The sequence below is a fragment of the Piliocolobus tephrosceles genome, chromosome 3 (assembly GCF_002776525.5).
Source record: "Piliocolobus tephrosceles isolate RC106 chromosome 3, ASM277652v3, whole genome shotgun sequence".
In the NCBI taxonomy this organism is placed as follows: domain Eukaryota; kingdom Metazoa; phylum Chordata; class Mammalia; order Primates; family Cercopithecidae; genus Piliocolobus; species Piliocolobus tephrosceles.
In genome coordinates, this window is record NC_045436.1 from 161,532,183 (window position 1) to 161,556,379 (window position 24,197).

At 40.4% G+C, this 24,197-nt stretch overlaps 1 protein-coding gene across 5 annotated transcripts in view; it reads left to right on the forward strand.

Moving 5' to 3' along the window:
* The window catches only part of PPARGC1A (PPARG coactivator 1 alpha), a 685,332-nt gene that overhangs the window by 207,148 nt on the left and 453,987 nt on the right, over positions 1-24,197 (forward strand). For 3 of the 5 annotated variants that reach the window (XM_023223057.2, XM_023223062.2, XM_023223060.2), the window contains exon 2: positions 2,123-2,187. The exons of the other annotated variants lie outside the window; for them this stretch is intronic. Coding sequence is in view for 1 of the 3 variants with exons in the window: in XM_023223060.2 (XP_023078828.1) it covers positions 2,170-2,187 (18 nt within the window). In the remaining 2 variants the exon portion in view is untranslated. The remainder of the gene's footprint in view (positions 1-2,122; positions 2,188-24,197) is intronic. 5 annotated transcript variants of the gene reach the window in all.

Consider the following 24,197-nt stretch of genomic DNA (forward strand, 5'->3'; position numbering starts at 1 on the left):
TGTGACTCAAGATGTCGTAAACAGCTGATGTGGCATCTTTCTTTGCATGTCTGTCATATGTTGGTGGTGTGAGAGTGAGAATGGGGGAACAGGATTTCAGTGATCACTGTGGTGTGTGTCCAAAATCGGTATGCTTGTAGATTTAGTTAGACACTCATATTCTTCCCTCTGGGATTCCTACTTTGCTTAGTATGAAATGATGACCTTGCTACCTTTGAGAGAAGCTTATACTTAGTAAATGCTATTAAATCAGAAGATGTAAAAATATGAATGTAATTTGGCCTATCACCTAGTTTCTGAACTAGAAGAACTTCAGAAATAAGCTTCTTAAGCTTTATTTTACTCTTGAGAAACAAAGGCATAGGGAGAGGAGAAGGTAAGGCACAGCAGAGCTGGCCAAGAAGCCAGGTCATCCAACTCGCACCCTGGCACTCAAGAGAAAATGATAAAAACGGGTGTTTATTATAATTTCCAGAAGCATTTCACTGAGTCTTTGTGGAGTTTTAATTTTTTCCTTTGGGTGGAAAAAAATCTAGGATGATTCAGTATTAAAATTCATTTATTAGTAATTATAACAGTATCTAAGCGAGAGTAAAAAGGTAGAAAAAAGGAAAAGCACCCAGTTTAGCGCTGTGATTCATGAATTCAATCAATATTCGTGGAGTGCCTTCACACTAGAATTTAGCAGTAAACAAAAAAATTCCCTGTGTATACTAATGCTCCCAGGTTACAAAACTGTAGGCTAGGATGTAACTGTACTAAATACTTTAGGCAATTGTAACACAATGGTAAGTATTTGTATCTAAATATAGAAAAGTTACAGTATAAATATGGTATCACTGTATTATAATGTTGTGAGACCACCTCATATATGTGGTTGGTTGTTGACTGAAATGTCATTCTGTGGTACGTGAATGCATTTTAAATAGGATGGTCAGGGAGACATCACTGAGCAGGTATTTAAGCAGAGATCTGATGCAAGGGAAGGAGTAAGCCATAGAAATACTGCAACAATATTGGCCAAAGCAAAGGGAACAGTTAGAAGGACAAAGTTCCTGAGGTGGGAATGTGCTTGGGTATTTGAGGATGAGTGAAGGGGTGAGTGCTGTTGCAGAGGTGCGTAAGGAGAAGACAGTGAGAGACCATGACCCTCACATCATGGGCTTTGGGAAAACTCAGGGACAGTCATTTTAAGGAGACCCATGTTTTAGTATTTCTGTAATCCCAAATAGTATGGCTCATACACAGAACCCAAACTCATCCTTTTTTTGGAATATTTTCTGAAGGTGCCATCTTTCTGGGATTGGTGTCTGTGACTTGCCAGGAATGTCTAGAAACTATCAGATCTTTCTGTAGAGTTTTTGAGGAGAGTGGTTGTCATAGTAATAAAATTATTGAACCATAGGATTAGAAGTTTCTTGATGGTAGGACCTATGTCATACACATTTTTGTGTCCTCCAAGAAGCCATACACAGTTCTAAACTTACACGTAGTAAGAACTCAATAAATACTGATTATTTTTTCAATGCGTGAGTAAATGGTCTGAGAGTGGTAGAAAGGATGGGATGTCCTAGAAAGGACTGTTAAAAATACACCCTTCTAAAAATGTTGTTAACGAAATTACTTCTGAAGTATTCTGACTTCCTTGCAATCTTTTTAAAAGACAAGTCCATATGCTGAAATGTGAACATAAGTATATAACAAACTGAACAGTAGTAACATTATTTTCAGGCCAAATTTTAGTTGGATGGTTGCATTTTGTCAATCCATTTTTTTCTTCCATGTTTTAAACTGGGTATGGGAATTTTTCCAATCTTATCTCTAGTATTAAAAGAATATTGGTGTCTGGGCTCATAAAAGCAAGGGGTTACGCTCGTCACTGTCTTACCCTAAAATGTGTTTAATATGTTGAGATTATGGTGAAAATGACATAGGAAATATCAGTCCCCTTGGGAACAATGGGTGGTCAAGATGCATTGTGATGGGGAAGGCCAAAATGGTAATTCTTGTTCTCCCATTACTGAATTCTCACCCTAATGGACCAATAATTTATAACCTTATTGCCTTTCAGTATCCCCATCTGCAAAGTGGGGGTAACACAAACTTACCCTCTGCCTTTCAGGTTTTTTGCGAAAATCAGTGAACTAATATTGGTAAAATTGGAGCCCCATGGATGAAGGGTACTTTGTAAGTATAATACATTATTGTCACGTTATTTTCTGTTATTCCAAAGTGCAAATACCAGATGTCTGCTCTTGCCATATCAGGAAATCTGTAACACCAAGTTTCACACCCAGATATTGATAATCTGACTTCCTTTGAGGCATTTAATATTTCTGAACTCTAATGTTTTGACAATATGTTGGATGTTGAAAAGCCACCTCCCCCTGCCGCCCTCCGTAAATATAAATTCAAGCAATGCTTACTAGAACATTTGGACAAAATATGTCTCTATATTATTATATGTAAAAATGTTGATATGAACCATGGATGTAAATGTAAGGTATCTTTATTTCTCTTCTCTCAACTCTCTCTTCCTTTCTTTCAAAACTGTATTTAACCTGTGTTTTGAGCAGTCGGTCTGTGTCTTAAAGAAATGGTTGATTTCAGGGAGAGAATGAATGTTTCCATGAGGTGAACGATATTTTGTTAAGGATGAAAGTTGATCAGACAGTTTGCTAATCATTGTATTTCCAGACTTAGGGCAGGGGGAGGAGGCCAACCAGAATGGTGAGCTAAGTGTGGATCACCCCTCCTTAACCAGGTTACAGTCCAGGGGACCTGGGAATTGCTTCCTACCCATGCAATGGCAAAGGCTACAAAAGGGCAGGAGGAGACTGTGCAATCCCAAAGCAACTGCTTTGATAGATTTTCTCCATTGAGTGGTGCATCTTTTTATTTTGCCAGGCCAACCAATGCCCTGGAATTGTGTGTGCTACCATAGATTGGCCAGCTATATGCCCAGTGCTTAACACATGGTTTGATATTTTTTTTCTTTTAAACGGTGGCTGTCACCCTTTAAAGTTGATCATAGAGAAGTTTAAGATTAGGACTGCTTATTGAAGCCTATTTTAGTGAGTAATCCTTGGATTCATGTGGCTGTAGGATCTAAGTCTGCAAGGGTCTTATATGTCTTATCTAGCCCTATTTGTTGGCCAGTTCTAAGGGTTCCACCTGACTAGAGCCTGAAAACCTCTAGAGGCAGAAAGTCTACGACCTAAAAAGGTAACTCTGACAGTTAGAGAATTCCCTCTCAAGTTAAACATAAATCCAACCACTATGTATCTCTGCCCTTGGGTTCTACTTTTACTATTCATCCCTACAATGAATAAGTGTTTCTCCTGCAAAACGACCCCATTTCAAATATTTAGTGACACTTATTGAGTCTCCCTATGGTGGTCTCTTTGTCAGCTTCAGTTCCTTCCACAACTAGAGCTCATTTCCATGATTTCCAAAACTCTTTACCCCTCTGGAAAAGTTCTTATCTGTCTATATCTTTCTTAACAAGCAGCACTGAGAATCTATCTTCTCCAGGCCCCATTCTGCATCTCAGAGTCCAGAGATCTAATCAAAGTTTCAGAAGACAATGACCTCTGAAGAAATCGTCTGGAATCACGTGCACCCATGGATTGGTTTGAGTAACGAGACAGCAAAGCCCACATCTCTCTGTGAGGTGCAGATGATTGACAGGAAGAAAGTCGTTTTGGTTAATAATACAATCTGCTTGCCTCCTGTAGACACAGCAGTAGCTTACTAATTCGTTAGAAGTGAATTAAGGTTGTTTACCCATGTTTTAAAGTAACTGTCAGAGTGAAAAAAAAAAAAAAGTTTGTACTAAATGAGACCACTCACCTTCTTCGGAGTTGCTGTTTATTTTAAGCTGAGTGCATAAATAATATATTGAGATACGAAGGGTGATTTCAAGCATTAGAACATGAAGTCTCCTGTTTACTAACTGTCATTGGGCTGAAGAGAATTTAAACAGCTCTGAACCTTTTTGTCTGTGAATGTGAGGCATGAAATTAACTCTCATTTCATAGTTAGCAGAAATCATGATGACGGCAGACTTGTTGACATGTCTCCTGCCGAACTGGATATTTTTTGGTATTCAAGCCAAACCTTGACAACGGAGTGCTTTCCATGTCTCCTTTGAAATAAGACTCCCTCCTTCCCCCACAAAATAAATAGGGAACTATCTGGGTCACTGAGTCAGTTTGTTCTGGATATAAAGAGGAATACTGGAAATATGTACTAGTCTAGGTTCTGGGAGTTCTAGTCTTGACTGCTGGCAACCTTCTCTGAATCTTACTTTCTTCATCTGTAAAATGGAAATAATAGCATCTACTTCCACCACTTCACAAGAAGATGGTGAGATCCCAATGAGGCAATTGTGGGGAGATGACTTTGAAAGGCATCAGGTGTCATATGTGGGCAGGACAAGACAAGATAACAACAGTTATTGCTATTAAGGCTTATTCTCAAGGATTTACATGTATTAACTCATTCACCCAACAACCCTATGGGATAGGTACTATTGTTATCCCAATTTTATCGCTACAAAAACACAAGCACAGGGCAGTGGAGAGACTTGCTCCATCATCTGATAGCTTAAAGTTTGCAAAACTGATATCCAAACACCAGGCAATTGGGTCCAGGGTTTGTTTTCCTAACTCTTAGTTATTTGGGAGAAGAAGCCAGGTTTCCCCATATATAATTATGCCTCTTGATCATGCGCAAGTAAATGAAACATCATTCCTAAAAGCCTGGACCAAATTTACGCTGAGAAAATACAGGTATGGCTTCCCATCAACAAGGAGGGTTCCCGTTGGGTAGGTATGTAGCAGACTGTATGGATTAATTATGTTTTATGTGTGAAGAGCCTGGTGATTCTTAGATGAAAAGCCGTAAGTAAAAAGACCTATTACTCGTAATGCTTTCAGAAACAAGAAATTTGATTCACTTTTTGTCCCCTTAAACTTGAAAATGTGATAGCCTATTTCAGAATATAGGGAGAGTGTTAGAGAATGAATAGAAAATGTATGGAATGTTTAATTTTGCATGATTACATTTCATATTTGCCAAAGTAACTGAGGCAAATAGAAATGCATAATAGTATCACAGCATACCTATTTGAGGTGTTTTGATGGAGTACTCAGGTTTTACAGTCTGATACATGAACCCTTTGGGATAAATCCTTATTAAGCAAATGAACAAGAATGTGTTTGTGTTTGCATCACTGAAAATATGTAATTTGTACAACTGCTCTTTCCATGTATATTTACACTATATTTATTTGAATTTCAAAAGAGAAAAGTCTTAAGTGATTAATGGAAACAAAAATGATGTGGATTTGGAGACATTTTCCCCTGAAATATGCTCAGTCTTTACAAGGATCATACTTAAAAATTGGAGTAGCAAGAGTGGGGGTGCTGACTTGCTTTGGATTTCTGAATGAAGCATTCCAAAAATAGGATCATTTCCATAATCCCTGAAAAATGGACAGATTTATGAGAAGTAATCAGCTGAGGGAGAGAATAAATTCTGCTCTTCCAAATTGTAAAAATCTCAGCAATTGCTGCTGTGCTCTAGTACTTGTTAATACAATGAGATAATTGCATAATTAAATACACTATGGAATTTCAATAATTGGAAACTTTGTGTTCTCATCACAATATGCAACTTGCTGATGTTGAAAAGCATCAGCAGTGTTATCCGGAGGCCAGGATCCTTCTTTCACGTCACGCCCTCTGCAGCCTTCTGCAGCTCCTGTTGCGGTTCTGAAACACTTCCCTTTCAGGTTATTTTTAGTTGGTTGTATTTAGACAAGGTGAAATGAAGCAGGATGTCCCCCAAAGTCTGACTTATCTGCCCAGGTCATGGAAGTTGAGGATCATTTTGCTAAAAATGTCCCTGGTGCTAGCTAGATCTTTCTATGTAGTAATGGCTGGACGGCAACCTGAAGAAGAGAGTTTTTTGGAACTGGGGAGTGCTTCTCTGGGTTAGTAAATGTGAGATTGCTCTGTGGAGCCTCTGAAAAGGCAAGCTCCAGAGCTGGGCTACTTGGGTTCAAACTTGGTGTGGTCTCTTTCTTTCTGTATTTCTGGAAAAGGTACCCAATATCTCATATATTTTCTTACCTGTAAAAGGAGAATCTTAGCACCTACATCTTCGTGTTGGTGCAAAGCGTAATGGAGGTAATGTATGGAAAGAACTTAGAAGATACCAGGCAGTTTGTAACCATCCAGTGAATGTTAGCTATGTTATCAGGCAATCCAGGGAAAAGTTTCATGTTCATCTGAACGTGACGAATCTTTCAGTAAGAACAAATAAGTAGACTTATGGTTTTGCTCATTCAAGAAATATTTATTGAGTACATGATGATGATGATAAAAATAATATTATTAAATCAGTGCTTGGCAGACAGTAAGATATTTTAGCAGGAACTGGTCCATGATTGGTATCCCCGGCATCGAACACACCCATGAATACATACAGGATAGTTAGTTAGCATAGAATGGATCCCATACATGCTTGGAGAATAAATGAGTGAATCAATGCATGGATAAAATTGGTTTTAACCTTCTTCTTTTAGGAGTTAGAAGAGTTTACTGTGGTCTGTTTGAGAACGTAGATGCCTCTGCTTTTGTTGGACTCTAGGGCTGGCACTAGGCAAGTGAGGTGTGTATGGTGACAAACTTAAAGAGGCACTCACTCTCAGGGTTACACAAGTGCTTCCTTAAATTTTGTGTCCCAGATGCCTCACTTTTGTCACTGTGGCCTGGGCCCTGTTGAATGTGTTAATCTTGCATGTATGACGATGCTTGATTTCTACCTGTGTTTGAAATTCCCCCTTAATTTTATTTTGAAAAGTTTCAAAGCTACAGAAGTTGAAAGAATAGTACAAGCAACACCCTGCATACGTTTTACTTACGATCATCAATAGCTAATACTTTACCACATTTGCTGTATCTCTTTCTGTATATATGAATTCAAACTTTGTCCTAATTCACCATAGAAATCATGTTGTAACCTCAATACAACATTCTCATTCCCTTGCCTCTAGTGCACATAATGTTAAATAGGCTTCCAAAATTCTGAGTCTCAAAATTATGAATTTTGGAAGAAAAAGGACAAAAAGAGCACTAAAAGGACTTTGCTTAAACTTGTTTTTCAAGTTTTAAAAACTGCTGCTTGAACCTTGTTTTTAGACTATTAACATACTAACCTATTTAGAATACCTTCAATATGAAATGACCAAAATCTTAAACGTTAGAAAGTTTTCCTGCATGCTCTGACACCTTCTTTTGCAGAGGAGAGACTTTTTTTAAAAGATAAATTCCCTGGGCCGTTATTTTTCTGAGATCCTTTCGAAAGTAAATGAGAGTCCAATTACAGATACAATGAGCTCATCGTTTTCCAAGTTAGGAATATTCACTGTAAGCGGTGATTATGAAAATATAATATAGAGGCTGTATTATCAATTTGGTGATATGCCCTCAAATAGAACTGTACACTAGATTTTGGAATGCACTGACAAACTTACATGGAAAAAAAAAAACCTTTCTGATAATCTGGAATGTTTCTGAAAAATAAGGTATCTGTCCTACGAAACGATGATAACATTTGACAGACGGTTGTATTATTTCAGTGATATTAGCAATGTTCTCTATGGAAGCCCAGGGAATCTGAGGAGGGGCTTCAGGGTGATCACAGGGGGTGGAGATGGGAGTTAGGGGAATGAGATGACATTGGAAATCCAGGCCACTCACTCATATTCCACTGGAATAGCTCTGAAATGATGTGCTTTATGTTGGACATCCGTCTAAGAATCAGTTTTCATGAAAGTGTTCTACAGCTAAAAAGAAATAGTTTGGAAACCATAGCATTAGTGGGTAGCAGAGAAATAGGAAACATTTATCCAGCAATCTTGGCTGGCAGTGAGAAGTGAAAGCTGTCAACTCGAAGGGTGGGAGAGGTCAGAAAAACCATGAAAGGCAGAAACACGAACTGAAAAACCATCTAGGAGTAGCAAGCAGGATCAAACACCCATACATACCCTAATGCGATGGTTCCTAAACTCCAGTGGTTCCTGGTCTTTAACCCAGACATTCTGATTCAGTAGATCTGGGGAGGGGCTCAGGAGTCTGGTTTTTTAATAGTTACCCTAGGCTGCATGGAAAAAAATTGTCCTAAAGTCATATTTACATCATAGAACATTACTGTATTTGGTGATGATAAAGATGACCACAAGTGTAAAGAAAATGTTAAATTCAGTTTCATACAATGTAACCATTTTTCAAATTCAGGGAAATTTTAGAATGATTTCCTTCCAAAATGCTTAAAATAGAAAGAATTATCCCGAATAACAGGGGGAAAAGACAGACAATAGTAATAGTAATAAAGTACTATTAGTAAAATAGTAATAAAAGACAGACAAATAGTCACATTACAGTGTGGGTTTGCTAAGTCTGATAAGAGAGGTACACACCAAGCGAGCCGAGAGGATGCACCTGTCTGGTTCCACACTGTAATGAACTTTCGAAAGAGGGAGCTTCCTAGTGGTACCGCGTGGCTTAATGGGCTCTTCACAGGCTGTGGAATCAGACAGGCCTGGGTTTGAATCCTGACTCTCCTGTTGTAGGATCTCAGAAAAATGACCTGATCTTTTTAAGCTGGGTCTTCTTCATAAAGTCCAAATAAAGACTAAATTAGATGATGTGTGAAAAGTACTGAGCACGGGGCAGTAAGACGACAGATGCTCAACTGGCTGTCATAAAAATAAATGGCTGTAATTATATTTATTTAAGAAGGACCTTCAGATAGGTAGGCTTTCAAGAAGAGTGGGGATGACAGTGTGTTGTTTATTTATTTATTTACTTATTTATTTTAATCTTTTTTTTTTTTTTTTTTTTGAGGCGGAGTCTTGCTCTGTCGCCTGGGCTGGAGTGCAGTGGCCGGATCTCAGCTCCCTGCAAGCTCCGCCTCTCGGGTTTACACCATTCTCCTGCCTCAGCCTCCCCAGTAGCTGGGACTACAGGCGCCCGCCACCTCACCCGGCTAGTTTTTGTATTTTTAGTAGAGACGAGGTTTCACCGTGTTAGCCAGGATGGTCTTGATCTCCTGACCTCATGATCCACCTGTCTCGGCCTCCCAAGGTGCTGGGATTACAGGCTTGAGCCACCGCGCCCGGCCGTGTGTTGTTTATTAGTTTTGGTTTAGGCAGGAAAGGGGAGGCAAAAGTGTACCCCCAAAAAGCGGGACAGCATAAGCAAACCTTGAGGTAAGGGATGATTTATGCTTTTGTGCATAGTTCAGTGTTTCCAAAGTGTTGTTCATGTAGAAGATTCTAGATGGTACAAGTATTTTACAAATATTAACTAATCTTCATAGTGACTCTATGAAGTAGGCATTGTTTATTTAACAGACCATGAAGGCTAAGGCACAGAGAAGTTAAGCAACTTGCCCAAGATCACATAGCTAGTAGTGGCACAGCCAGGATTTGAACACATTCAGCATCTGTATTGCTAATGACTATGCTAGGCTATTTTAATAATAATAACTTATGCTAATTAGTGTGTATTAGAAAGCTGTAACTAGCACAGGAAACCAGTGATTTTTACAGATATTGTTGCCTAGAACAACAGTAAAGTTTTACAAAGTAACTTGATTTAAAATAAATCATATACAATAAATAATAGTGGTCATGTCATCAAATATGACAAAAATCCTGTAGGTGTTCCCCAGGTGAATTTGGCCTGGGAAGTTCTGGGGCAGTGGAAGAGAGTGGCAAGGATAGATTGGGGCTACCATGGGAGACTATCACCTTCAAATTGTTGTGTGAAACAACAGTGAGAAATCCTTTCCATTCTGAGGGAGAAGCCAGTAGGTCTGTTGTAGGGTAGGAGGCTCAGGGAAGGAAAGACATAGCTTGATGAGTGAGTTCTCTCCCATTTCCTGCATTCCATTGCGAAGGGGCGAAAGCCTCCCCTCGACCTGGACTTCCGAATGGCCGACCTGAGACGTGTGCTATTTGGGAGTTATTTAGTTTTTTCCTCCTCCTCTTTCCCCATCCCTCTCCTTCCTCTTCCTTCTTTTCTTTTGCCTCTTCCCACCTCCTTCTTTTTATTGTGCATGAGGACAGATTTCAAAGAGTCCATGCCCCCAAAATGCAAATCCCTGTTGCAATTCAATGGGAAAAAGAGTTTAGTACGCTAGATGGCACTTTAATTTACCTTCAGCTTTTTCGGGATGACACCTGTGTATCTCTCCTGAATCTCTCCCTGATATAGTCAGAAAAATCTAAAAGCTCAGCTAATCCTAAGCCAATCCATGCTTATGCTTTTTTAATTTAATTTAATTTATTTTATTTTATTTTTTCTTTTTGAGACGGAGTCTCCCTCTGTTGCCCAGGCTGGAGTGCAGTGGCCTGATCTCGGCTCACCACAAGCTCCGCCTCCCGGGTTCACACCATTCTCCTACCTCAGCCTCCCGAGTAGCTGGGACTACAGGCGCCGCCACCACACCCGGCTAATTTTTTGTGTTTTTAGTAGAGACGGGGTTTCACCATGTTAGCCAGGATGGTCTCGATCTCCTGACCTTGTGATATGCCCGCCTCGGCCTCCCAAAGTGCTGGGATTACAGGCGTGAGCCACTTTGCCCGGCCCATGCTTAGGCTTTTATATTTGCAGATTTATCTTCCTATCAACTTATTTGAAGCTGATATTAAGATGAGTTTGCATTCCCTGAGCAAATGAGCACAGGTGTTAATCCAGAAATTGGAGGAAACCAGAATGTAACCAGCCACACCGGGCGAGGAGTGGTGGGATAATTACACAGTTCCTCCAGCCTGGGTGTGGCGCGCCTGCCCTGCCGGCTCCACATCTGCAGTGTTCTGCCCAGGTCACACCCGGTCTTCATATCTAGAGACAACCAGTCTACTTATCTAGTCCTGCCCATTTCCTCTTTCTTATCCTGAGGAGGAGCATCACAATCTGTTCTTTTCGCCTCTCTGTTCCCACCCTTTAGTGCCATCCTTGACATAGGGTGTGCATTCAATAAATGAACTTCTGCCCGTTGGTTAATGAATGATATCAATAGCTCCTTACTTCTCTATTCAGATTATGGTTTAATGAATATGTATTGAGCACTTACTATGTGCTAGGTATTGTGCTAAGGGCTTTTGTACTATTTGAATCTTACACCAACCCCCTTCACCTGTCACCAATGGGGAAATTGAGGCTTAGGGAGGTGGTATAGTTTAACCAAAGTCACACACACTTGGCTCGGCATGATTCAAGCCCAGATACTCCACGTTCAGGCTCAGTTCTCTGATTCCTTTATGTCACTTTTTCCTGCCTTGCAAAAACATTGAGTGTGTTTCTCCTCCCACTGTTAACCTGGGGTTTCCTCCCAACTGACCCCCTAGGATCTCACTCTCAACCCTCAAGTTGAAGGAAAGTTCCTCCCTCTCTGACTGTAAATAGAGAATTCTGTCTTCATGGTGTGAGACCCTGAATGTCATCAAATGCCACTGCCCACGGTGAGTCCAGGAACGGAAGCTGCTTTCGGAGTTTCCATCAGGGGCTGCCTGTGAAACAACCACAGGCAAGTCCTGTGTGCGTGTCCTGAACACTGCCTCACAGATTAAAATAGTCGTCACAGTGACCAGAAAATTGGATTGGTTAAACCTTCTGGTTTTAGATTGTTTTTGGAGAGTGAATAACTCTACGATTTTTCCTTGTCACAGGCTAAAATGAAAAAAAAAAAAAAAAAGGTAAGAGTGCAACTTCATAGCTATTTTTCTTTCCTGTATGTTCGTAGTGGTTGTTTATATCTGGGAAGTTTCCATTGGGATGTAGTTCAGGATATAGACTTGGCAGGGTGGCTTCTGCACTCTGTGGTGACATTTGACAGACTGCAGGCAAAGCAGGATGGATTTCTAATGTCTAGATGGATGGATTTGGGGGCAAAGTGTTGGGATTGGACTGTATTATAAAATGGATTTATGGATCCGAATCTAAAAGTGGCTCATTGCCTGTCAATATGAGATCTGTATCAATAACATTTGATAAATTAGGCCTCCCGACCCTTTGCTCTGTTTGCTTTATCAACTCTACTTGGCAATAACAATAAAAGACTCCAGGTGGTGTATTTGGAGTGGCTTATTGAGCTTGCCATGTGCATTCCTGACCTTAGGGCCCGGCTCTGTGATCCTGCACATGTTATAACCCCCAGAAGAGCACTGCTGTGCCTGACTTCCTCCCCAGAATTAGACGTTCCCCTGCTAAGCTGCATTTCAATATCAGCCTCATGCATTAACCTTGAAATGCTGTGCCCATGATATAGGTAGCATCTTCATTTTCCAGATGAAGAAATTAAGACACTGAGAGGTTAGATGAGCTGCCCAAGGCCACACAGTAAATCTCGAATACAGCTGGGTTCCAGATAAAGGTGTCATGGTCGCTGGGGGAGGGTATGACACTTTTCTTCTCTGTAGTCACAGACTGAAAGGAGTTGAATTTGCACAAAGCTTGCGGATAATACACTTTTTTTTTTTCCCAGTGGTGGTGTGGCTGCTATCTTATCTCCAACTCTTTTGGGGAAGCAGTCCATGTCCCTGTGTAAGAAATACAGGGTTCACGCGCCTGTAATCCCAGCACTTTGGGAGGCTGAGGCGGGTGGATCACGAGGTCAGGAGATCGAGACCATCCTGGCTAACACGGTGAAACTCCGTCTCTACTAAAAATACAAAACAATTAGCCAGGCATGGTGGCGGGCGCCTGTAGTCCCAGCTACCCAGGAGGCTGAGGCAGGAGAATGGCATGAACCCGGGAGGTGGAGCTTGCAGTGAGCTGAGATCGTGCCACTGCACTCCAGCCTGGGCGACAGAGCAAGACTCCATCTCAAATTAAAAAAAAATAAATAAATAAAAATAATAATACAGGGTTCTCTTGGGTTTTGGCAGATAATATGCTTTGTTTTGTCTTTGTAGCCATAGGCCAAGGGTCAAGGCTTTCTTCATCCTGTAAATGCTAGCCTTTATGGAATCGTTCTTATAATGCCACAGATATCTTTTGGGAAGGGAAGGGCAACTCTGTGCCCAGCCAGATCGATATTAGGTAGGGGGGAGCAGGATGGAGGGGCGCTGTTGACAGAAAGAGGAGACATAGTTCTTCCCCCAAAAGTGCTTACATTTTAGTTGGTGGGAATGAGTGAATGCCAATTTGTATCCCCAAATCTCTTCATTTGTGGGTTGCAGAAATCCATGGTAGGTGAAATGGGCCCTGCAACTCCATTCACAGGATCACAGCTGCAGCACAATAATAACGAATGATTGCAATGTGCCAAATCCACACACTGCATACACTTACCCAGCCAATCCTGGCAACTACCTCGAGTGTGGTTCACAAAAGTCTCTGGAATTGGCAATCTGTGTGTGTGCCACGTGGGGTTGAGATATAATTCTTAGTGTATAGCTGATCTCTTTGGCGTAAATTATGCTGCTCTTTTCCTTTTGAGCGTCTTCTGAAATTTTGAATTAAAACTCTCTTTACTCTGTCATGATAATGATGATAAGCTGGAATAGAAAACCAAAGGGATAATTATCTGGTGAAATATAGCAAAACTTTTATGAACTAGAGGTGAATGAAGTTTTATCAGATTATCTGGAGCAAACTTTTTTTTAAAAAAAAAATTTGTGGCTGAAAATTTATTCTAAAGTATATCATGGAAGCATACTGGTATTTCTAGTTTCTTGCCTCAGTGTCCATGATTTAATGAAGATTACTCAATTTTCCTTTTGGTAGAGCCTCAGGGGGTTATCATTTCAAAGACCAGACTTTTTCTTTTGGTAGGGGGGAGGGGATGGTCAAGAGGATGTAGGGCATTAGAGAACTGATGATTTTTAGCTTGAAATTTTTGATACTAGTTTATTTCAAACACAGTGAGTTTAGGAGTACAGTTTTCACAATCTCACTCTCTTTCTTCTGCACCCAATCCATATGCTCCAAGACTCAAGGAAGAAAGACAATTTCACCTGAAAATACTGTTAGAAGTGCAGATCTCCCCAGAGATTCAGATCTAATTGGTTCGGCGTGGTGCTAGGAATCTTCGTTTCTGATAAGCACACTGTGCTTTCCTAGCAAGCACCTAACATGTGTATTGCAATCTTCATTTCTTATAGGCTGGATTCTGTGGCTCACCCTTTGAGAAATCATGTCAGAGGCAGAAGAGTAGGCCCTAGAGCAGGTTCCCCATGGAGCAGAAGATGGGGTTTGTGTTTAGAAGAATCCAGCTCCCGAAACATTGTTCCACGGGTGACGTGGTGGTGACTTTTAGTCAATGACCAACTAGTGTTACAGTCTCACAGAAAATTTAAACCTTATGTTTTACCCCAAATTTGTTTACAAATATTTATTTATTTAACTGAATTCATTAATTTGTTTTTGACAGGGTCTGGCTCTGTCACCCAGGCTGGAGTGCAGTAGTGTCATGACAGCTCACTACAGCCTTGAGCCTTCTAGGCTTAAGCGATCCTCCATCTTAGCCTCCTGCGTAGCTGGGGCTAGCGATAGGTGCCACCACGCCTGGCTAATTTTTGTGGAGAGGGGGTTTCACCATGTTGCCCAAGGTGGTCTTGAACTCCTGGGCTGCAGTGGTACGCCTGATTCGGCCTCCAAAAGTGCTGGGATTGTAGGCATTTCCCTGGGCACAAACATTTATTGAAGACATTTCTTTGGGATCCCAGGGTCTGGATGAGAAACAACACAATATGAATCACAGGGAAGTACATTTATTGTGGGAGCTATTTTTTTTATAGTAGGAAGAATTTATTTCATGCTAATAATATATTATTTGATTGATATTATTGAATTATAGGAATTATATGAATATTATTTGATTGATCTTAACAGATTGCAGGAAATCTATGAGAAAAAAACACCAGAAATTTTTACATTAAAGTTATCCATCTAGCCATTTGTGTACCAGAGGAACAAGCATTATTTAAAATCATTGCTGATTCTGCCAAATAGAGAAATTATTCATAGAGAGCATTTTCGTTACTTTCAAAACACCAACAGTACTAGGACCAGGCATAAGTGTGTGTGTGTGTGTGTGTGTGTGTGTGTGTGTGTGCACATGGCTTTCAGGTAAATATTAGCAAACAAGCCATGTACTAATAATAAAACAATAACTAGCAATACTTTAATTAAGCACTGTTTATGTCAAAGTATCTGAATAGGGATATGATTACAAAATTATATGTAAAAATTTGAGGCAAAGAGGAGATATTTTTCTTTTCTTATATTCAACTCCACATTCTGCCATTGTCTAGCAGCTGTATTTTGAGCTGCCAAGCGGGGTCTTGACTTGGTCCAAACCTTTTCTGAGAGAATAGTCTATGCAAGCTGGCAGGTCGTCAAGCTGTGTGTGGTCCTCGTACCAGCAAATGAGTAAATCAGAGTTATAAGTTGCAAATGTGCCTCAAATTAACTTCTGCATAGTAGGGAATGAACTTGGCATCATTTAAAGTCCGGCTCAGTGACAGCCTTCTCTCGCGGCAGCTTAATCAAAAAGATGATGGAAAATTGAGGCATGGTGGGCCTTGAAGCTTCCACAGGGTGTGAACTCAGTGTACTGTGCTTGAAATGTCACATTCTGAGAGGTCCTGGAATTGCCAGGCTCAGTGTCATATTGCGCTGTGGGCTCTGTTCACATGATGCAATCACTTGCTTATCTGACCAGGTCTAAAATAAGACACTCCAATGCTTTATTTATGAGCTTGGGGCCACCCAGACCCATGATGTAAGTAACCTTGGGGTTCACAGTATTTGATCACTTCAATTCCCATTAACTACCTGTTTCTAAATGGGGAAAAGCATTTACCCAGCACATTGCGTTATTCATGAAGACACAAAAGCAGCCTGTTGTGCTGTCACTGGGACTGATTTCCATGTAATGCGATCCAGCTGTTGAACGCTGCAGATTGTCAGCTTCTAATGTTAGTTTTCTCCTTCTCTCTTTCTTCTTTCTTTTTCTTTTTCCTCACCTATTCTTTCTCCATCCTTCTTTTTTTCTCCATTCTTAAAAAGAACATTGGCCAATTCTAGGCGCTGTTAGCATGTAACTGTATATCAAGGAGTTATGAGCTTTTCCCCTTTTCAATATAGAAGGTCACAAGTTGGCAGCAGAGAACCCGTTTTACATAATGCCGAGAGCATTTAGTGCAGCGTTTCTTGACCACAGTGCTATTAATGTGTTGGACCTGATAGTTCTTTGTTGTGGGAGCTGTCTGTGAATTGCAGGATGTTTGGGATATCCTCTTTTCACTAGATGCTGGTAGCACCTATCCATTTGTGACAACCAAAGATGCCTGTAGACATTCTCAAATGTGCTCTGGGGAGCCATGTTGTCTCTGGTAGATTTAGGGTGACAGCTTACTGGGCCTTTGTTAATGTAAAATCTCTGTGACTCTCCTTGAGACTGCACAGATGTGGTTATTAGATGTGGATTGGGAAGCAGAAAACCTGGGTTTGAATCCTGGCTCCAGCGCTTACTGGCTCTGTGACTTCGGGCAAGGTAGTTAGCCTTTCTAAGCCTTAACCTCTTCACCTATTAAATAAGAAGGATAATACATAACTTAAAAGGTAACTGAACATCAGTGAACTAATATGTCCAAAGGATATGTCACATGATACATGCTCAAAAATTGACAATCTGACCACAAGACCTAATATATGAAATATTATAATTGTCAACTTAAACATGTAGAGAAATGAAAGGCAGTTCTGTGCACCCCTCTAATCATGTGGTGCTCAATTTTGCTTTTGTCCTTCTTTTCTTTCCCTGTACTTCTACCCCCAGTCATTCTTATATTTGAGGAATAGATTAATTATGGCCAAGGACATGAGACTGAGAGATTGGAAAGAGAAATGATGAGGGGCCTGGAAGAGAAAAGTTTCCTGGTGGGATTTTTCTATTAGGAAGCCTCATGGGAGGTGTGGACAATTCATTTAGTTTATTGAATGTGAAAATAGAGAAAGATTGTAAAAACAAAGAAACCCTCAACACGCCATTAATTGGAACCCTACTCTTCACTCAACAAACGCCAAATCTATCTTGTGTCTTTTGCTTTAGAAGAAAGTGGAATCGCTTTCCTTATTCAGGAATGAGGGTGACAAATGTTAAGTCTGTTTTCTTAGGAAACAGCTGAGAAAACAGTCAAAATGATTCCATGTGACTAGCACAATTTTCTGCCTGGCTCGTCAAAGTCTGAGTCTCTTTTGAGCTGTATCTAAATCTAGAAATAAGGGCCAGGCTAAGGAGGAAGGAGTAGCCATCAGACAGCTGGTGAAAGCTATTATCTTTGACATCTCTCTTTCAGCCTTCGCACCTATATTGTACAGAGCCTCTCAAGTCTGCTACCTGCCAGCAATTAAGAAAACCTTGGCAAAAACCCTACTCTTTCTATTTGCCATGATACTCTTCTTTCTGAGGGTGTTGCAATTTCATTCATTTCTGCAGTTCTCTTTTCCTTACATCCATCCTCTTTCTAGTCTTTTCTAGTTGCACCATAGTACATGAGGGTAGGAAGGGAAATGAATGATCATCAAGTTCATTGACTGAATTACTTCTGGACCATTCCTGATGCATTCCATATGTCTTCTCCTTGGATGATTTCAGAAATGGGGAGTTCACTGTTATGTGAGGTGGGATGCTCTGCTTCTGACTCACAGTCTCTGATATCTGCACCTAATATTCTTCCAATAAGTGCATGATGAGGATCCACTTTGTGCTGGGTTCCAAATATTGATAATGTTAATAAAATATAACTTCTGTACTCAAGGCGTGAATTATGGTCATGATGGTATGTTGAATGGATGTAAATTATTCATTTACTCCTTTATGAGCAGTTCTGGTGAGCCAGGTACTTTGCTGGGTGCTAGGGATACAATGGAGCAAGGATGCCATCCCTACCTTTGTGGAAATTGCAGTCTAATGGAAGAGAAATACATAAGTCAGAAATTCACCTTAATGAACTATAATGGCAATGAGGAAAAGGGACATGGTTCTGAGTATATATAACCATAAAATTTGACTCCAACTGAGTGGAAAAGGGGGACGGAGAAAAGTTTCCCCAACAAACAGACTGTTTTCTCTGAGTTGTGAAGGATAATTGGGAATTGATGAGGTTCTGTGGCTGGGAGGGGTGGGGAGGGGCTGGCATCCCTGTCTGGAAGATGGAATTGCTGTGATAGGAGTGAGCTTGGGGACTCTGGGAGTGATGGGAGCCAGCAGGACTACAGTCCTGAGAGCAGAGATTTTGGTCTTTATCTTAATTAACATCAAGGCTATTGAGACTTTAAGAATTGTTTAGGGGGTGAAGATTACATACCTGGTCATGGCTGGCTATGGGACAGATAGATCAGTAGAGGGAGAAGACACCCTAGGATAAATGCCATGTGAGCACTGAGGATGGAGCCACAGACTTTGCTACTGAGGTCACAGCAGACTTTATGGAGATGGTGACATCTGAGTCCCTATGAAGTAAGGGAGGGCATGTTCCAAGCCAACCAGTGAGAGAAGGTGTTCCAGGTAGGAAAACTGCAGCTACAGAGATAAGCAGGCCTGAAGACTCATAGGAATGTTCCAGAACACATCAAGTTATCTGTCATGGGCTAGAGCACAGGGCGAGTGCTGGGGGGTGGGCGTCAGGACGAGGTTGTGGCCAGCTGATCTAGAGCCCTGTAGACCACACCAAGTGTGCTGGGCTCTCTCCTGAAGATGAGGCTCTGAAGGGAGCCTTGAGTGGGAAGAGTGAGGGCCTCAGGTGGAGTTTTAGAACTGTCACTCGGCTGCTGTGTGGAGGTGGAAACTGGAGGCTGGAACATCCAGTGTAAAGTCATGTTGCAGTCAGCATGAGGCCTAAAGAGATCTCTCATCAGGGAAGCAGTAGTGGGCTGGAGTTATTAAGGAGGAGAGAATCAATAGAACCTAGTGCTGGGTTCTAGCATGGCACAGGACTCTGATTGTTGCCTCCCTAATAGCTGGAGAAATGCTGGCTAATGTTAACATGAATCTGTACAAAATGTGGCTTGGAAGAAAACTTGACAGTGGAGCAAAATGACAGGGTTAAAATATTCAACCACATACAGAAGCCACAATGAGTTTCTCCCATGTTATCTGCTCTTTTGGATTGTTCATGCACCTGTTCGTTTTCTTTGTCAAAAGCAGAGTATTATTTATAAAACACTGTTCCCTCTCAAACATCTGGATGTTTGGAGTTGCACAGATAAAACATCTGGATTTAGGCCAGAAATTTTTGCTTATTCTTGCAGATGTTTGCTTATTCTCGCAGGCGTCCCATTGATAAAACTGGTGGGTCTTCCTGAAGAGCCATCTCATAAAAATAGGTGCTAAACAAGGCGTGAGCCTGCAGATGCATTTTAAGGGGTATAAGAATGGAAATCCCCCGTATTAAGAGCCTATAAACTAACAAAACACGTTATGAGTCCAAAGGGATTGAAAAGTTTTTCTGGTTGACCAATAAGGATGCAAAATAATATGTTTGTGCTTGCAACGAGCATTTTTTTTTTTCAGATGAATATTTGCTTTGAACAACTGGGAGAAGGGGAGGCCAAGGGAGATTAAAATGTTAACCCTGTCTTCCAGCTGGGTTCAAGTCTATTGTTTAACTTGGCTGCCAGAAAAGAGCTAAACACCCTGAAAGTTCAGGTTCATTCCTTCCTAAATAGCATTTTTTTTTTTTTTTACAAAAGAATTTTTTACAGAAGAATTTTCTAGGTTTTTTTTTTTTTTGCTGTTTACCAAACTCTTGTGATATTTTGTAAAAGAACGATCCACAAGGAATTTGGGCAATTATTTAAATATAGAAAGTATACACAAACTTTAGAAAAGTAAAGCTACATGATAAAAATCCACGGCAAGAGAGACATGCTCAAAAGAATGGGCGAACTGTGTTAGTAAACTGAGAGTGAACTGTCTTGACCATTCCTACAGCTGGAGGTGGGTTAGTTTGTTTTCTCTGTCTTCCTGCTACCCCTCAGCAGCAGAGAGAGTTTCTCTTGTATCCTCAAATATTTTGAATCTTTGAATGACAGGGAGATGTGACTGTCTCAGGTCATGCCACCAATGATCTCGGAGTTCAGTGAGGCTGCCTGGATGAACTGCGGAGGGGCTCTTCTCCCTCCCTGACTCTAGGGTGTACCCAACTTAGACCCTGGCACTGCTGAAAAGCTACTTACCCCTGCCAGACAGAGAACAGCCTTAGAGCCAAGGGTATATCTGACTAGCTACATTCCTCTGCTAGAACCACCTCCGTTTGAACTATTGTCAAGGCAAAATTGCTTTATATCCCAATTTTGATGATATTAGCAAGTACATGTAATGGGAAATAAAATTAATCAGTTTGTGCTTGTGAAATTGCCTCCTGTTTACCTCAGCCTTGTAGCGATTTTTCCCCCTCCTACAGGGGTTATTTTAATTAACAGCGTGAATTTTTGGTAGTTTAATTTATTTTATGATTGTGTAAAAATACTCCTTTGTAAGGGTTTATATATAACTAGCCAGCTAATTAGCAGTAATATTTTAACAACAGCTGTAGAAGCAGGGAGTCCCATGAAACATGGCTTCTCCCTTCAGACTGCCAAGATATTTATTGGTGCCTTTTCTTATCAGCTCTGGCTGAAGGCAACAAAGGAGGGTAGTGTGAGCATCAGATAATTAAAAGAGAAGTAAGCATTCGAGTCCTCCTCTCACCTGATACCCAGAACTTCTTAAGGACTTCTGTGTCTCTAAGCCTCTGATTTAAGACTCCATCTCTTTGGCTTCTAGTTCTTCCAAAGTCTATTATATATGCCTTGTGAGCCTTAATATAAGACATACCTTTCCAGAAAATTATGGGTAGTCTTTTAAGGGCATTAATTTAAACTAATAACAGTCACCAGCATTTGTACTATACTTTCCATTTATGCAAAGCATGTTTAACATAGAGTAAAGTATTTAATTTACTTGAATTCAAGTAGAAAAGCTGAGGAGAGGGCTGAGGTGCGTGGGGTGGGAGAGTGGGTGGGAGAGATCAGAGACACAGAGACATGGAGAGTCAGAGAGAGAATAAGCGAGACAGACAGAAGGAACTCCTCTTTCTATAACCAACACAAACCCACCCGTTCCCTTCCAATCCCCCATCTTCTTCCTCACCTGGCATTTATTTTGCTGTGTTGGCATTGGGTTTGAGAGAGTTCACACTCATTGGCCATCCTGAGTGAAGATTCTAGTGTGCAAAGAAAAGTGGTTTATTTTTCATACCATATATATATATACACACATTTTTTTTCCCTACCAAAAACAAGCCAACTACTTACTCTGGCGCTCAGCAAGAATTCTGCCTACGCACTATTTTCCCCTGACGTGTAGATTTTAGATTCTACCTCCAGCATAAGTTCGTGATCCTCATTACCCTGCGAGAGTGGATATTCCTAGTCCTGTCTTATATCCCTAATCTCATTTTATAGATAGAGACACAAAGGGTTAGAAAAGTCAAATGACTTGTACAAGATCATGCAGGAAGTTAGTGGTAGAGAGCCTACGGGAACTACACCAGCACTCAGATGCCTGTGGTTTTTTTTTTTTTTTGTTTCCTTAAAGCATGCTTGGGAAGTTTCTCCTTAGTTTCCAAGAGAGGGGAGTTCATTCTTTCTGTGCATCGACAGAGCTTTGCCTTGTTTATAGCCTACTTGCAGTTTCCTTGTCATGGTTTATTTGCATACTTATTTCCTTCATGGACCATCAGCTCCTCAAGAAAGCAGACTTTCCTTGTGCCTGCCTAGCTTGGTACCTGATCCATAGTAGTTGCTCAATAAATAACTATTGAATGGATGAAAAAAAATTAGATTAAGTTGAACCTGACTTTCTGGTGCAAGCTTCTGTATAGTAAAAAACCTAAATTTCTGATTCATTGCTTGATATCCAACTTATTTTACTAATAGTTGTGTCTAAAAATGCTATATGTGCTGTGGTAGCAAAGTGCCTGAAAGATAGCAATGGCTCAAATATTAACCATTATTATTTCCCCATCTTCAGTAAGTGTCTATAGGAAATACGATGTAAAAATTTCCAAAGAGTGTCTCAATTAGGAAAATATAGGGATATAAGCCTAATTATTAATCTAATATTATATTAATCTAATATTAATATTAATATAATATTAATAATAATATTAATATAATATTAATTAGATATAAGCCTACCTCAAAGTCAATGAAAACAGTAATGAGATACACAGCGTGTGCGTGTGGGTACACACCTACACGCAATCTCATACACTTAGTGTGTGGATGTGGGTACACGCCCCTCCTCTCCCCCACACGCACAAAACCTTGGGTTGATAGGATTCACTTAACAGATCTTCTGGAGAGGTAAAATGCCCAAGGAGGTGAATAGGTAAAATGTTCTTGAGAAGCCTTCTTGTACATTTGATCACTCCAATGACCAATACAATAATTTACGTTTGTAGAGCATCATACATTTCACATACAGGAGTGCTGCAATGCTGTTGAGATCAGTGGCTGAATTTAGTAGATGCTGTGTGTCCAGGACTTTAACATGGGGTGTCAGTATCTGACACAGAGGAGGCTGAGTGATCTCATTTGGCTTTCAGCATAACTCCATGAGTGGCTACTGTAATTGTCTGTATTTGGCAAATAACATACTCTAAGAAGTTAATGACCTTGATGCAAGTTCCCTAGCTAATCAGTGACAGGGCCAGGAGTCAACCCACCAAAGTCTATGCTTTATTTTATTTATTGTAAAATAGCATCACTAACAATGCATTTACATGTGTGGATAGTTAATAACTAAGTATAAAGGCAGTTCATGGTAGTGCTAAGAGGATGATACTGTGTGTAGTGGTTAGAGATGAGGCTCTGGAATTAGGTAAATTACAGAATTTGGCAGAGTGAAGCTCTGAGCCCAGGTTACAGAACCCTACCTCTAACCACTACACACAGTAGGCTCTATAACTTGGGCTCAAAACGTGATTCTGCCACTTATTATCTGTGTGACTTTCATCAAGTTACCTAACCTCTCTGCGCGTTTATTTCCTCATCCACGTGGAAGCTATATTAGCACCTATCTCATGACGTCTTGAGGGTTGTGGGAGATGATGCCATTGGCTGAGTGCTGGGCACATCACCAGGGCTCAATGATAGCTTCCTAAGTGGGTGGCAGGTCCTGACTTCTATCACTACGGCAGTGTGATCTTCCTGGGCTACCCTATCTTCATTTGAAAAATGACAGGCTGGAAGATGTGATCTATAAGGCCCTTTCCAACTGTAAAGTTTTTGCCTCTAGCATAATTTTGCAGTGTCTTACGGGTAATGTGGGCCCCCCTCAGTATTTCTAAAACATTTTCATTCTCTGTTGAAGAGAGAAAATAGTAACATGAAGTGGGCTGAGAGAGAGGAGAAAAGAGGAATTGTGAGAGCATCGGTAGGGGATGGATGAAGGACTAGGTATCACATGACAAGTAGCTAAATTGGCCATTACGGGTATTGAACTCCATTTGGTGTGTAATAGTAGGTGAGCACTTGGCCATATGAAACTCATATCTGTATATCAGCTTTCCCCAAACACCATCTCAATTAATGAGCATTGAATGAGGAATGGAGATTTGGTTGGGCAGAGATAACAGCAGAAAATATGAGAAATATAAGTACAATACTGTAATTAAAGGAAAACCGCTGTGACTTACGGCCTTCATCTCAATTTGTTTTTTCTTTCTTTTCCTGTCAAGCAGCATAAAGCAAGAACTCTTATGGAGAGTAGACAGAGGGAGCAACATTTCTTTAAAAATCTTAAAAAAAAAAATCCAATCTTGGAATTTCTTTTGATGGGGAAAAAATAAAATGTTAGATAATTCTGAGATTCTCACTGCAAGAAAACAATAATCGTATTTTGTATTTTATTATAATAATAGGTTCCTGGCTAAATGTGCAAATCTAATAAAACCATAGTACCAAGCTACAATGGACTTCATGAATTGGAAATGGAGTGAATTTAAATGTTTTTGGCACCTGCTACCCAATTCCCCAATAATAAGATCTATAATTTCCTGATAAGCACATGCACAACTCTTGTGAATTTAGCTCCATAAAAGGGCCAAAGACTGTTTTCAGTGC